The sequence below is a fragment of the Tetrahymena thermophila genome (assembly GCF_000189635.1).
Source record: "Tetrahymena thermophila SB210 genomic scaffold scf_8253811, whole genome shotgun sequence".
Lineage (NCBI taxonomy): Eukaryota > Ciliophora > Oligohymenophorea > Hymenostomatida > Tetrahymenidae > Tetrahymena > Tetrahymena thermophila.
Genome location: NW_002475923.1, coordinates 105,270 through 120,823, shown reverse-complemented (window position 1 = coordinate 120,823; position 15,554 = coordinate 105,270). Strand labels below are relative to the sequence as shown.

Here is a 15,554-nt window from a genome sequence, read left to right as displayed (position 1 = left end):
TTAAAAATGATAGATAAAAGATATTTCTGAAACTATAGACTTAGCTACTTAACAAAAAAAATAATTAAATAAATAAAAATATTAAAATTTGTTTGAAATTTTAAATTCTACCAACTTTATTTTAGCATTTTATGGATAAATTTAATGTCTTTTTCAGACTATAAGTATTTAATTGACTTAAGATTATTATTCATTTTTTAAAATGTTCTTTTAATTTTTTAAATTTTATAAATTAATCACATTATTAAAGATAATTTTAAAAATTTTTAGTAAATTTAAGCAGCAAAGTTCAAAAATTTTTATTAAAAAAATAATTAATTTTATTTAAACAACTAAATAAGCTATTAAAATGTAAATAAAAAGAAAAGAAATTTACAAATAGTTAAGTAAATTCATTAGAAAAAAATATTTATCTAAACATTAACAAAAAAATATTTTATATTTAAGTATTTTATAAGAAATGAATTTGAGAATGAGTTATTATCATTCATAGAAAGGGATTCCTTTAAAGAATTCAGGGTAGAGCTAGAAATCAACAATCCTAGTGTTTGTATTCAAATTTTTAAGAGTAATCAAATCCTCGTTACTAAAAACTAGCTTTTGTGATTCAAAGTTAGGCTTTAAACGTTCTGGTTTTTCAGTTTTAGGAATAACAACTACTCCTTGTTGAACCATGAAAGAAATTAAAACTTGAGCTACTGTAGCATTATACTTTTTAGCTATATTCTACACAGTCTAGTTATTAATAACCTCATTGTACTTAGCCATAGGACTATATCCGACAGGGTATACGTTAATTTTCTTTAAAAATTCAACGAAATTTGTTTGTTAATTGAATATGTGAAGCTCTATTTAGTTCACAACAGGTCTAACTTTACAATATACTAATAGATCAATGACCATTTGGCAATTGAAATTAGAAACCCCTAAGCCTTTGACTAAGCCTAAACGATGTATTTCTTCAAATTCAGCCCATATTTAGTGCACAGGTTTATGATTCCATTGTTTATAATCATCACTAGGGGGATTGAAAGGAAAATGAATTAATAGTAAATCTACATAATCTACTTACAGATCCTTTAGCTATTATTTAAACACTTCTGAGCATTTAACTCCTTTATCAGGGAATTATTTAGTCACTAAGAAAATATCTTCTCTTTTGTATTTTCCTTCTTTAAAGATAGTCTATAAAGCAGCACCAATCATGTGCTCATTTTCATAGTATCTAGCAGTGTCTATGTATCTATAACCAATATCTAAAGCAGTACGAATTAGGTTAGTCATTTCTTGCTCATTTTATGTTTTGTAAGTACCTAAACCAAAAGTTGGCATTTTATTGCCATTAGAAAGGACTATTTCATTTTATCCCATAAAAGAGTTCATAGTTTTTTATGCAAGTTTTCTATTTTTATTTTTTACTACTTTGACTCTAAACTTATAAAACTCAATATTTAAACTCAAAATATTTTAATTTCTAGAACAATTTATGATATTTTTTATGGCTTTAATTTAATTGGTCATTCAAAAGAAGAAATTAAAAATGAAAAAAGTAATGGCCAATAATATAGCAAAATAATTAAAAACCACTAATATTAATTATCGAATTTAATTAGCTATTTTCAATTTTTATTTGAGTAAAATTTGTTCTGGAATAATTGATTACTTTTTTAAAACTTTTTTAATAACTAAAACAAAATTTAAGGTTATTACAGGTGTAACAAAAATATAGAAAATAAAATTCTTATAAAACCTTGATATTTTTTCGAAATTTATAACATAGAAAAAGGATTCTTATCAAATCTTATTCAAATTTTAAAAGAAATTTTTTGAATACAATTCGAAACAATAAATTCATATAATAAGCATTTATAATGAAAATTCTTTCTACAGCAAATTTATACTTGAGTTAAAGATCTCAAAAATATATTTAAGTGATAAAAAAAATTATTATTATAAATTGAATTTAAAATTGATAGTTAACAATATTTCGATATTTTAATACATAGATTCAAAGAAAAAAATAACTGGGAAATGCTAAATATTTTTTTAATAAATAAAACTTTAAAAATAATTTTCTCTAATTTTTAGTTAGAACTTTCTTCAATATCTTAAAATAAAATGATAAAATTTAGTTAATTAGCAAAAGTTAAAAAGTAGTCTTCATAAATTGTTAACTTTAACTCTAAAATAATTCCAATAACTTTAAAAAATTATTATTAAAATGTTTAAATTGAAAAAAAGAAAATATTTTTTAGACAACAAATGAAATAAAAATTAATTGAGTAAAAATTACAAAATAAATAAAATAGTTTTGTTTTTATTTTAATAAAGACATTTTTAAAAAAATAAAATCAATCTACTTTTAATTAAAAAATTTAAATTGATTTGTCAAAAAATTCATAAAAAATTTTTGACAATTAATAAAAAGTAGAATGTATGTTTGAAATATAAAATTAGTAGATTATTTAGATAATAAAATACATAATCTTTATAAAATTGAAAACTATTGATTTTTAATAATATCCATCCTGAATTGTTTGTTGATTAGTTTGATTATTTTAAATATCTTTGATACATTTAAAAAACTTAATTTAAATCTAAATATACAAAAAAAATATTAAGACAAAAAACGAATTTATTTAATTATTAGATATCTTTGGAAATATTTATATTGATATATTTTACATTAAAACTTTAAAAAAATTATATATACTAATTGTGACGTAAAACTAATTAAGATAATTAATAAATAATATCTTTGAAAGATTAAAATTGATGTTTTTTACATTAAAATTAATAAAAATAAAATAAAAATGTTGAAACAAAAACGAATTCAATTAATCATTAGATATCAAATTTAAAATTTATATATTTATTTTATATTAAAATAAAAATAAAAAAATGTTGAGAGAAAAAAAGTGAAATCAGTGAATTAAAAATAATTTTCTTGAAATAAATACAAAAGATACTATGTAGATAGTTTTTTAGTTATTTAATAATATTTTAATTTGTTGAATAAAGTATTTTCAGTCAAACAGAGGGACTCCTTTAAAGAAAACTGGATTAGAATAGTAATTAACAACTCTTGTATTGCTATTTAGATTTTTAAGAGTTTCTAAATCTTCTTCACTAAATATTAATTTTTGTGCATCAAAATTATGTTGTAAACGCTCAGGCTTTTCAGTTTTAGGAATAACTACTACTCCTTGCTAAAACATAAAAGAAATTAATACTTGTGCAACTGATGCATTATACTTCTAAGCTATTGCTTTGACAGTCTCATTATTGATAACTTCATTGTACTTTGCCATTGGACTATAACCTACAGGATAAACTTTAGCTTTCTTCAAAAATTCTACTAAATTTCTTTATTGATTAAACACATGAAGCTCGATTTAGTTGACTACAGGTCTAACTTTACAGTAAGATAATAGATCTATGACCATTTAGCAATTAAAATTAGAAATTCCTAAACCTTTAGCTAAACCTAATCCGTGTATTTCTTCTAACTCAGCCCAAACTTAGTGTACAGGTTTTTGGTTCCATTACTGATAGTCATCGCTAGGAGGAGCATAAGGAAAATGAATTAAGAGTAAGTCTACATAATCCACTTATAAATCCTTTAGCTACTAATTAAAGACATCTATGCATTTGACTCCTTTATTTGGGAACAATTTAGTAACTAAAAAGATGTCTTCTCTTTTGTATTTTCCTTCACTGAAAATAGTCTTCAAAGCTGCACCAATCATGTGCTCGTTTTCATAGAATTTAGCAGTATCTATGTGTCTGTATCCAACATCTAAAGCAGTACGAATGAGGTTTGTCATTTCTTATTCGTTCTTTGTTCTGAAAGTTCCTAAGCCAAAGGCTGGCATCTTTTAACCATTAGAAAGGACTATTTCTTTTTATCCGTGAATAGAGCTCATTTTATATATGAATTAAATTTTGTTTTATATTGTTTTTATTGTTTATTTATTTAATTAATATAATAAAGAACTCATTTGAATTGATATTTAAACTAAAAATCTTTTTTATTTCCAGAACAATTTTTAAATAGATTACTGATTTTAATTTAAAAGGAAAATTAAAAGAATGAATCTTAAAAATTAAAAAAAGGAAATTATCAATTAATCTAACAAAATCTAATAATAAAAATCAAATAATAATAAAAATTTTAAATCAGCTAAAGTAAAAAAAAATGTTTAAATCATTCTCCAAATATAAATTTTTCTAGAAGCAGTTCTTACATAAAAAAATACAAGCACTTTTAGAAATATAAAATTAATTTTTTAAATTGCATAAATTTCATTTATTTCTATATGTAACTAACTATAAACTCAAAGAATAATAAAATTCTTTTTAATTTGATAATTATAAATTAATATAATAGATAAATATGTAATATAGGCAAGTATAATCTTTTTATTTATCTTCATATCAAACAATAATTATCTTTTATTTTAAATTGCTTTACTAAAAAAATATTTTGTTAAAAAAATTATAATTTTAAAACTATATTTTATTGTTTATTTTTTTAAATTTTTTCTAAAATAAATATTTATTTTTATCTTGAAATTTATTTTAAATACTTTAAAGTCTACAATGATTTATCACTGGCTGAACTAAAATATGATTTAATTTACATATTTTATTAAATTTAAAAAAAATTAAATAGCTTTTAAAATTAAGAAACAACAGCAAATAGATATAAATTTTAATCAATCAAATAAAGGCACTCCTTTAAAACTCGGAATAGTATCAACATTAACAGTTCTCATATTTATATTTAAATTTCTCAATATTTACATTTCTTCTTCACTAAATTTTAATTTTTAAGCATCAAAATTATGCTACAAACGCTCCAGCTTCTCAGTTTTAGGAATTACTATAATATCTTATTGCTATAGCAAAAATGCTATCATAACTTATGCCACTGAAACATTATTTTTCTAAGCTATTGAAACCACAGTTTGATTATTAATTATTTCTGTATATTTTGCTATTGGACTGTATGCTATAGGATACACTTTTATTTTCTTCAAAAACTCAACAAATCTTGTTTACTAATTAAATACATGCAACTCAATTTCATTAACAACAGGCCTAACTTTACAATAAGATAATAAATCAACTATCATCTAGCAATTAAAATTTGAGACACCTAGTCCTTTAGCTAATCCTAGATTGTACAATTCTTCAAGTTCTGCCCATATTTAATGAGCAGGTTTATGATTCCATTACTATAGATCATCGCTTGGGGGAACTAAAGGAAAATGTATTAAAAGGATGTCAATATAATCTACTTATAAATCTTTTAACTATTGCATTACCACTTCTAGAGTTGATTAACCCTTAAATGGAAATAATTTAGTAATTATGACAATATCTTCCCGTTTATATTTTCCTTCACTAAAGATTATCTTTAATGAATTTCCAATCAAATGCTCATTTTCGTAGAATTTAGCTGTATCAAACAGTCTATAGCCAACGTCTAAAGATGTACGAATAATGTTAGTCATTTCTTATTCGTTTTTTATCTAAAAAGTTCCTAAACCAAATGAAGGAATCTATTGGCCGTTTGTTAGAGTGATGAAATTTTAACTATGAGTCTGCATCATATAAAAATTATTGAATAGTGGCTATTTATTTTTTTGTTCTTAGTATATTTTTAGATACAAAATCTATATTTAGGCTATTAATAAATACAAAACTTTGTAATAAAATACTGAAATAATTTATATAATATTTTATACTCACACATTATTAAAAGAAAGTGATTGAGTATCCTTTAAAACTAATAAATCGATCTATAAAAATATAATATGAAATTAAAAAGTAAAAACATTTCAACAATAATCTAAGTAATTAATTATATTATTATTCAAATAAATCATAATAAAATTTAAAAAAATCTAATCTAATATGATATGAATTTTTAAAATTACATTTGGTAAAATTAAAAACTAATAGTAAGTGTTATAAAAAAATATTTATAAACTTAAATCATGTAAAATAAAATTAATTTAAAAATTTTAACAGAATTTTAATTAAAAAAATTTCGAAATAATTCTTTAAAACATTTTATATCAATTCTGGTAGAACTTCAATAAATATTTTAGTAAATACAGTATATATAAATAAATCTAAAATTTTGTTAAATTTAATGCATTCATTTTTAAATCTAGAATTTATTTAATCAATCAATCAATCAAATATTGGAACTCCTTTAAATAATGGTGCAGTGTCAACATTGACAATTCTCTTGTTTATATTTAAATTTTTCAAAATTTGCATATCTTCTTCACATAATTTCAATTTTTGTGCATCAAAATTTTATTATAAACGCTCTGACTTCTCAGTCTTAGGAATAACAATAATATCTTCTTGCTAAAGCAGGAATGCTATCATAACTTAGGCCACAGAAGCATTATTTTTCTATGCAATTTTAGTAACAGTTTCGTTTTTAACAACCTCTGTATATTTTGCCATAGGACTGTATGCTATGGGATAAACTTTAATTTTCTTTAAGAACTCTATAAATCTTGTTTGTTGATTAAAAATATGTAACTCAATTTCATTAACAACTGGTCTTACTTTACAGTATTATAATAGATCAATTACCATCTGGCAATTAAAATTTGAGATACCTAGTCCTTTGGCTAATCCTAGGCTATGTACTTCTTCAAACTCTGCCCATTATTAGTAAATAGGTTTTTAATACCACTGTTATAAATCATCACTTGGAGGGACAAAAGGAAAATGTATCAAAAGAAGATCAATATAGTCTACATGTAAATCTTTTAGCTGTTACTTTACAACATCTAGAGTTGACTATCCCTTAAATGGGAACAATTTCGTAATTATGAAGATATCTTCTCTTTTATACTTTCCCTCACTAAAGATTGTCTTTAATGAATTTCCAATCAAATGTTCATTTTCATAAAATTTAGCTGTGTCAATAAGTCTATATCCAACATCTAAAGCTGTACTGATAAGGTTAGTCATTTCTGATTCGTTTTAAGTTTTAAAAGTACCTAAACCAAAAATAGGTATCTATTATCCATTAGAAAGAAATATACTAGTTTTACTGTTGATTGACATTTTTTTATTATTTATATCCAGAATTTATTTAATTATTTACTTTTTTATTATCTAATAAAAAAGCTAATTTTATTTAAACTGATAAATAATTTGAAAGAATTTTTATAAAAAAGTAAGTGATGAACATTTAATTGAAAAATCTGATCAATTCTATGCAAAATAAAAAATCTATAATATAATATTAATTAACTAATTAAAGTTATATTCAAAAAATGTAAATAAAGAGAAGTAAATTTGGAAAAAATAATAAATTTTGATAGAATTTAACTTCATATTGATAATTTATTTCTTACTTTATTTTATTTATTTATCTTATTTTCAAACATAAAAAATATAGAAGCAGAAATAATTTATTTAATATAGTATGAGTTCTCATTAATTAAGAAAAAATTGTATTAAAGTACTTTTTTTGTTTCGAAAAATTTGAATATGAATAAGGTAAAATATATTGTAAATGATTTTATCATTAATTAAAATGAGGATAGAAAAATAAGATTATTGTAAATTTTATAATTTTTAAATAATAATAAAAATAATAATTAATTTACGAAAAAGCATGAAGGAAAAATAAAAAAAAATTTTTCAAAATGAATTGATCATTTTAGAATTTTAATTATTTATTCTTAATATTTCATTCGAATAAAACTGAAATGTTTTTTTTATATAATAATTTTTAAGAAAAAGATATAAAAATAAAAGAATTACCATTGTATTTTATTATTTATAACATTTATAACTCCAATTAAAAACTTTGTGTTTGTGGTAATTTTGATACTAAAACATAATTTAAAATAATTAAAATAGATTAAAATGAAAGCAGATTGATTTGATTTCTAACCAAATATTTGTTTTGTTTATATATTTTGTAAATATTACAAATTAATTTATTTCAGCAATTTAGGAGGTTTTACCAAAATAATGTAAACACGAAGATCAGCAAATTTAATTAAAATATATGGTAATCAATCAAAACTAAAACTTAATATATTTTTAAAGGAAGTGGTTTTAAGTGAATTGTAATATTTATCAATTAAGTAATATTGATGTGATGGTATTATTTTTTGTCAAAAATTCAAATCAAATAAGCTCTTAATTATTTATAAATCAATGATGACAAAAAACACTAGTATCTTTCGATCTAATAAAACTATTGCTATAAACAATATATTTTATTAAAATTATAAGAAGCAATTAGCTTTCTTAAACACTATGAGGTCAGGTCACCTTTATATTTCTACAAATTTGATTGATATCATTCTGAATTTAAATTATCTGGAATTTCCTTTATATAACTTTAAAGCTTCAAAAAAGTAAACAACTTCAATAAAAGATAAATTAAAATTTAATAAATACTTGGCAAAGATTCATTTTTAGAATTTGGAAAATAAAAACAGTTTTTCTCGTTTATAATTTTTATAGTAAAGTTAGTTAGTTAGTTATCATATCTTTTTATTTAAAAAATCTTACTCACTTGGAAATCAAGGATTACAATATTTGATAATTTTTTTATGGCTATCAAGATAAGTAATAGTTAATTTTGCTAAGTAGAAAACAGATAAAGTAATTTACAAAAACAAGCTCAAAAATATCTGATGTTAAGTGAAATATTTTCTTTCTATCATTAAAGCTTTATGAAATTTTTTAATTTTTAATGGATTATGATAAGTATACATCAATTTTAGATATATAACAAAAATATTTTAATAATCAGGTAAAATTCACTTACTCAAGATTTTATTAAATAATAAACTAAACTTTATTTTTAAAAAAGATATTATTTAACCATAAATTTAAATTAAATAAATAACTTATGACTATATCAATCTTATCAATTTTTTTCTGATTAATTAAAAAAAAATTTTACCATCCGATTTACTTTTATTGCTTAATTTATACACAAAATAATTGGTGACTTTACTCTATAAGTTTAAAATATATTTTGCTTTCTTTTATTTAAGGAATGCTTGTTTTCTTCAAATTAGATGATTTAAACACTTTAAAACTTTATGCCCTTTATTTAATTTATTTTTATTTAAAGAAAATATGTTTTTATTCGTTTATTTAAGCATATGTAAAATTTTGTCAAATTTTATTTGTTAAAGCTAGATGATTTTTCTGTTTAAAACATTTTTATTAATGAATAAATTGCTAAATTAACTATCAATTAATTACTATCATTTTGTTAATTATTTGTAGGATTAGTAGGTAATACATAATTTAACTATGAGATAAAAATAATCAAAAAGGAATCATTTATTTCATCTTTTTAAATTATTTACACAGTCATTAATTAGATAAATCAAATATATTCATATGAAAAATAGTTTTTATTAAATGAAAAATCATCAAAATATTAAAGACAGTTATTGATTCATTAGCTCATTTTTTTATTAATTAAATGATTTCTAATTTTGACCAAGCTATTGAGAAAGTATTTTTACTTGTTATGGTAACTATCAATAAAAAGAGACAATTCAAAAATATAAGCTATAATTACTTAACACCTTCAAATAAAGTACAAAATAATGTTTATCAAGAATAAATTTATTGGAATATTTTAAAAGCAGAGCAATAAATTTTATCAAGATCTTTTAAATAAAATCTAAAGTTTATTTTCTTTATTTGGAAATTACTTAATGAAAATCTTAAATAAAAACTTTTGTAATCTTTAGGAAAAATATTTTTTGAGTGAAAATAAATAATAATTGTTTTAAAAAAATTAGAACTAATTTGAAAAAAGCTAAAAATGGCTACTTTTATTAAGCTATTGTTTAAGTTACAATTATTATAATGCACTTGACAAATAAAATTTTTAATTAGTTTTACTTAGATATTTTATTCTTTCAGTAATGCTATTGTTATTTGTAAAAGCTTTTTACAATCATAGATTGAAATTTAAAAGCTACAATTAACACAAAAGCTTTTGACCTTAAAATAGGATATTTAATTGAAAGAAATTTAAGCATTAATATAAAATACTTGAATGAAATTAAAACCACAATTAAATTAATTTGAGTGGTAAATATTTTTGGTTGGGATTAAGATAAAAATAAAGAAATTTTATATTCTACCAAACAATCAATCTAAGTAAAAATATTTGTTTAGCAAGTTGATTAGAACTTTATATAAAGAAGTATTTGGTGAATTTTATTAATAAATTATTTTATTTAATCATGAAACAATATATAAGATCTCAATATTATGAAATAAGAAATAAATTATAAGTTATCAATATTTAATAACTTTAATTGTTTGAATTATTTTTATTAAAAATACTTCTAATTTCAACTGTAAAACAAAGACCTATAATCGATAAATAAAATCTATTAGTAAATTAAAAGGTGAATTTGTTTTTTTCTTAAAAATATTTTTAATATATTTTCCTAAGATAGAATTTAATAATGAAAGCACATTTGATATTTCAATAAATAAAAAACCATTTTTGAATACAGTTAAAATATTAATAAAATGTAAAATTCAGAAAATTAGCTTAATTTATAAGCTTAAAAAATAAATTTAAGGTGGGTGACTCAGAAGATTTTTATTGATTATCAATAAACCCAATAGATAAAATTTCTATCATTTTTTTGAATTTATATTCTTAATTGGGCTGTTAATTTCGTTCAAATATATTAATAACAATATAGGTAGGTAGGTATATTACAGGTGCATATTTATATTTTTTGTTATTATAAATTAAAATTTGAATGATATTTCTTACTTACAGTAAGTTAGAAATAAATTTAAATGAATTTTGAAGATATAATTTTATTTTTAAATATTTATTTGTTTTTTAATAACAGATGGATTATAAATAATCTATTTATAAGAACTTACTTCATAACGCATTTGATAAATTAATAATTAGAATTGAATAGTGAAAATTTTATGTGTCTTTAATTAATTCCAATTTTTGAATATATTAATCAATAGATAAATAAATAATAAAATAAATAAAGGAATGAAAATTTGAAAATTATGTAAGTTATTGCATAGTAAGAATTTATTAAGTTCTGGTATAAGCATTATTGATGATATTACTTTCACAAACAAGCATTTATGCATTTTATAATAAAGTATCATAAAAAGAATACTTCTCACACTTTCAAATTTATTTTTTGTCAAATTTATCAAAAATTGCAATATCATTGAGAGCTTAAAGTATTTATTTATTTTCTCGAGCTTAACAAACAATAAATTTAATCTCTTCAAAATAATAGAAAGTATTTATTTAGTTTTGACTTTTTTGCAGATAAAATTATAAAAAGCACCTCATAATTTAATTTTTATTGAGTTGTGAAATGCTATTAAAATATTTGAAAGAGTGATAATTATCAATACAGTAGCTGAATATTAAAAATATAAGTGCTTAGTTTAATAAATAAAGGAATCAACTTATTTATTTATTTATTTATTGCTTTGGTATTTGTTTGTGCTTTTAAATTTAAATAACCTAAAGTTAGATTCTTAATTAATTTCAAACAAATTTTTTTAATGAAGTAATATTAAAAGTGACTGACTATTTTTAAGAATAAAAATAAATTAATCTATTTGCTATGAAAGTTAATTTCAACTTAATGAAACAAATAAGAAAATTTAGGGGATCTTTCTGGATAATTTCATATTTATTTTTACTGAATAGAAACAGGTAAGCATTTTTTATGTGATTGTTTATAAAATGAGAAAAGGTGAGAGAGAGAATAAGTTCTATAATAAATTTTATAAGATAATTTAAATTTATATTTTATTTATGTTTGAGAGGGAAGTTTGCTGATAATATTCAAATATTAGATCATTAACCTAAGAAATAACAATATTTCTAATGCAATGTATTCTTTATCTTGTTAGTGGAAATGATCAAATTGTTACAATCAAAACTTAATTTTGTCTTTATCTTTCTATGTATTTGTTTTTTTGTTTTGATTCTTTTCTTTTATTAAATCTCAAATTAATTTAATTAATTTTCAACTATAATCAAAATAATCGTTATTGATTCATATGCATACATGAGTGAGTGAGTCTCTTTATCAATTTACTTTGAATCAAATTGTTTTACTCCAAAAGCAGTTCTTAAATACAAAAGTTAATTATTTAAATTTTTGTTTGGATTACATATGAAGTTGATTGCATAACTCTTAATTTATTGCTCTGTATTTTTGCTAGTTTAGCTTACACATGCAAAAAATTTTGATTCTTTATGTTGTAAACTACATAAATAAATAAATTTATTTCTTTTATCTTGAAATTAAATATTGGGATGTGTAAGGAATTTTAGTTAAGAATTTTACAATACCTGTTAACAAACAGTGTAAGCAAGAACAAAATATCCAATGAGCAGTTTATATGTACTTCGAAAATAAACCTAACTTATAAAATTCTATCTAAATATTAATTTTTTACTAATTTAGCACTATTAATTGAATTACTACAGTTTTACAGATAATTTATAAGCGCGCAGTTTAAAAAAAGAAGACTGTATCAGATTTTATTCTAACATACTTCTACTGCTTTTAAAATTTTAAATTTAATTTGAAAGCAGGAGATCTTTATTTATTGAAAGGGATAGAACTAATTGAATTAGCTAGGCGCAAAAATAAAAATTTAAAGCAATGTAGAACAAGAACGATAGAAAGAAAGAAATAAAAATGAATTCTAAATATCTTTTAATTTAGATATTTTTGTTAATAAATTATTAAAAAATTCTAATTTTTAGAACATCAGATGAAAATTTCGAGAAAATATGTAAAATGCAGAAAATTAATCATGTATGTCATCAATTTTAGAACAAACATAAATTATTCTAAAATAATTAAATAATAATGACAACACTGCTTTTATATTGATTTTTGATATATCTAGAATACAACAGAGTCTGTCTCTTCTTAACCACTTAATTTGTTTCTTATTTTAGAAAAAAAATAATTAAGAAATTAATATTTATATTCATTTAAGTCTAATTTATTTATTCACTTTTTTTCTCTACTTGAAGTTTTATGAGAAAATACTCACCCATTCACTCCCTTCTTTTATATTTTGATTATTGATTTGTTTATTTCTAAATATCTATTTAGTTTATCTTAGAAAATATCTTTGAAAGAGCTGATGAATTTATTTAAAAATTTAAAGCTAAATATTAATTTCAAATCAAATTTGCTAATTGTAAAAATAAATTAATTTTTGATGACGAAATAGAGATTATTCTTATTGAAAGAGATCATCAAGTAATTTACACATTTCTAGTTAATTAGCTTTACTTTGATTGATTTGATGCTGACTAACTAAATAACAAATAAATATAAAATTACAAAAGTATAAAAAGAGTGGGAAGCTTTAATTTTAGTAAAGTATTAATATAATAAGAGGCTAATAATATAATAAAAGCTAAGCATTATGTGATCATTTATAATTTATTTTTAGACATTTCTGCTTTAACAGTTTACGCAACAAAAAGGACAAAAGAAAGAGATATCGTCAGTCTTTAAGATCCGTAATCTAATTTAGACGATCAATTAGTCGTATGTTAACTGGTGCGTCGGTTTAAATCAAATATATAATTCTAGCAAAAATAGCCAGCGCGATTAATTAAGTAAATTTATTTGAATTAAAATTTAGTTTCATAGAATAATGAAATATTAGAGGTGTCTGCTGTATTCTGACGCCAATTATCTTAAGAAAAAAATTAATTAATTAAATATTTTGATCAAAAAATAATAAGCTATTTAGCTTGCTTGCTTCTCGTTTTTTCCTTTGCATCTTCATAAATTCCCATGGAATAAAAATATTTAATTACTAAAAACTTAATTATTATTATAAAACACAAATTGTATCTAAAAAAATTAGAAAAGCAACGTAGATACTCGTTGTAATTAAAAAAACAAAAAAAAAGATATAAAAGGAAAGATACCATCAAAAAAACAAATTAATAAGAAATAATCTAATTAAAAAAATTAGCACTTACACTCACTCTCTCAATCTATCAATAAATCAAAATATATATATTTTTATATATTTCTAAATATTAAATACAAACAAAAAATCAAAAAAAAAATTATAATATTAAATACCAGCTATATTTTTAATATTATCCGTATTTATTAAAAAATAACAAGTAGGCTTGCTTGCCTTTCTATTAAAAGGCTAATCAAATCAAATTTTAAACAAATTACAAATTTCACCTTCCTTTCATCTTTTGAATTGGATACATACATAAATACATACATACATAACATACAAATATTCACAGACAGCCTGCTCGCTCATAAACTAACTATCTCCAAAATATTTATCTTCCATACAACTATAAATCTAACTGCGCTATTCAAAAACGATCTCTAAATTTACTTTTTTTGGATAGTATTTATCTCAAACTAAGCCCTACAAACACTTATTTCATTTGAATCCATCATTATTACAATGGGTCAATGCACTTCTGGTGGTAAAAAGATATCTATTAAAAAGGTGATGAAAAATACTCTCACTCAATTTATTGATAAGACTGAATACCTTGTATAATCTTTTGAACTCCTCACTGATGCTTATGGAAAATTAAAAGAAGACATTTTTGAAATTATCCATCTTGGAAGCAACAATAACAACGAATATTAAAATTATCATTATATAGAAGAAAATATATTAGATTTGTACTAATAATAACACTAATAAAAAAGCCAGATTTATGGGGCCACTGAAAAATCAACTATTGTTGTCATCATGAGTCTAAGCTCTTTACCTGATCTCGTCAATAATGCTTAACTAGATGAGAAGCAATAGCTTGAACTTATTCGTCTCATTGAACGCTTCTAAGAATGCGTGAAGTGTCTACGCGCATTAAGAAGCAGCTGCTGTAAAGCTCTTTAGAGATAAGAAATTGGTTGGTAGAATTATTAAATTGTTTAATAGCCCTGCGCATCTCCTAAGAAATGCTCGAACCTCAATGAAACAAAGAGCGAAAGAGTAAGCACAGGCTCTCCTGTCAAACTAATGGGGTCTCCTTAAAAGCACTGCAAGAGCAGTCCATTAGAAAATTAATACAATTATCCCTGCCATAACAACTATTCTCATTAAAAAAAAGACAACTATATTATCAAAAGAGAAATCTGTGCACGCAAGTTACTTCTAATAATAGAAAGCATAGATAAACTCCAACAGTCTTATGATTTCGACTACATCATAAGCATGGTTAAGGAAATTATTTTCAAAAAGTATGGCTTTAATTGCAAATTTAACGATGTTTTCAAGAATTTAGATGAAGGGGAAATCGAAAAACAATTTGCAGCAGCCATAGCTTCAGAACAACAAAAAAAGCAAGAGCTTTTGAAGACAATTGTTAAAGATCTTTCAGAAAGTGAAATACTTTGAAGTTTTCAACCAAAATGATAATGATTCTTCCAAGGAATAATACTCCTTCGAATAAACATCATTTCATTAATTGATTTAAAAAGCCCATGAATATA

At 21.5% G+C, this 15,554-nt stretch overlaps 5 protein-coding genes across 5 annotated transcripts; 1 reads left to right on the top strand and 4 right to left on the bottom strand. All coding sequences in view use genetic code 6, as the record gives it.

Moving 5' to 3' along the window:
- Positions 1 to 483: 483 nt before the first annotated feature.
- Positions 484 to 1,371, bottom strand: TTHERM_00526330 (aldo/keto reductase family oxidoreductase; the record flags this gene model as incomplete). The annotated part of the gene is made up of 1 exon (XM_001028044.2): positions 484 to 1,371. One exon carries the CDS (start codon positions 1,369 to 1,371, stop codon positions 484 to 486), a length of 888 nt encoding a protein of 295 aa, XP_001028044.2.
- A 1,655-nt stretch (positions 1,372 to 3,026) lies between these two features.
- On the bottom strand, positions 3,027 to 3,926 carry TTHERM_00526310 (aldo/keto reductase family oxidoreductase; the record flags this gene model as incomplete). Its single annotated transcript, XM_001028042.3, has 1 exon — positions 3,027 to 3,926. One exon carries the CDS (start codon positions 3,924 to 3,926, stop codon positions 3,027 to 3,029), a length of 900 nt encoding a protein of 299 aa, XP_001028042.1.
- A 792-nt stretch (positions 3,927 to 4,718) lies between these two features.
- On the bottom strand, positions 4,719 to 5,615 carry TTHERM_00526300 (aldo/keto reductase family oxidoreductase; the record flags this gene model as incomplete). Its single annotated transcript, XM_001028041.1, has 1 exon — positions 4,719 to 5,615. The coding sequence occupies one exon, from the start codon at positions 5,613 to 5,615 to the stop codon at positions 4,719 to 4,721; it is 897 nt and encodes a 298-aa protein (XP_001028041.1).
- Positions 5,616 to 6,204: 589 nt separating this feature from the next.
- Positions 6,205 to 7,101, bottom strand: TTHERM_00526290 (aldo/keto reductase family oxidoreductase; the record flags this gene model as incomplete). The annotated part of the gene is made up of 1 exon (XM_001028040.1): positions 6,205 to 7,101. One exon carries the CDS (start codon positions 7,099 to 7,101, stop codon positions 6,205 to 6,207), a length of 897 nt encoding a protein of 298 aa, XP_001028040.1.
- A 7,413-nt stretch (positions 7,102 to 14,514) lies between these two features.
- Positions 14,515 to 15,459, top strand: TTHERM_00526280 (hypothetical protein; the record flags this gene model as incomplete). Its single annotated transcript, XM_001028039.3, has 1 exon — positions 14,515 to 15,459. The coding sequence occupies one exon, from the start codon at positions 14,515 to 14,517 to the stop codon at positions 15,457 to 15,459; it is 945 nt and encodes a 314-aa protein (XP_001028039.1).
- Positions 15,460 to 15,554: the final 95 nt, after the last annotated feature.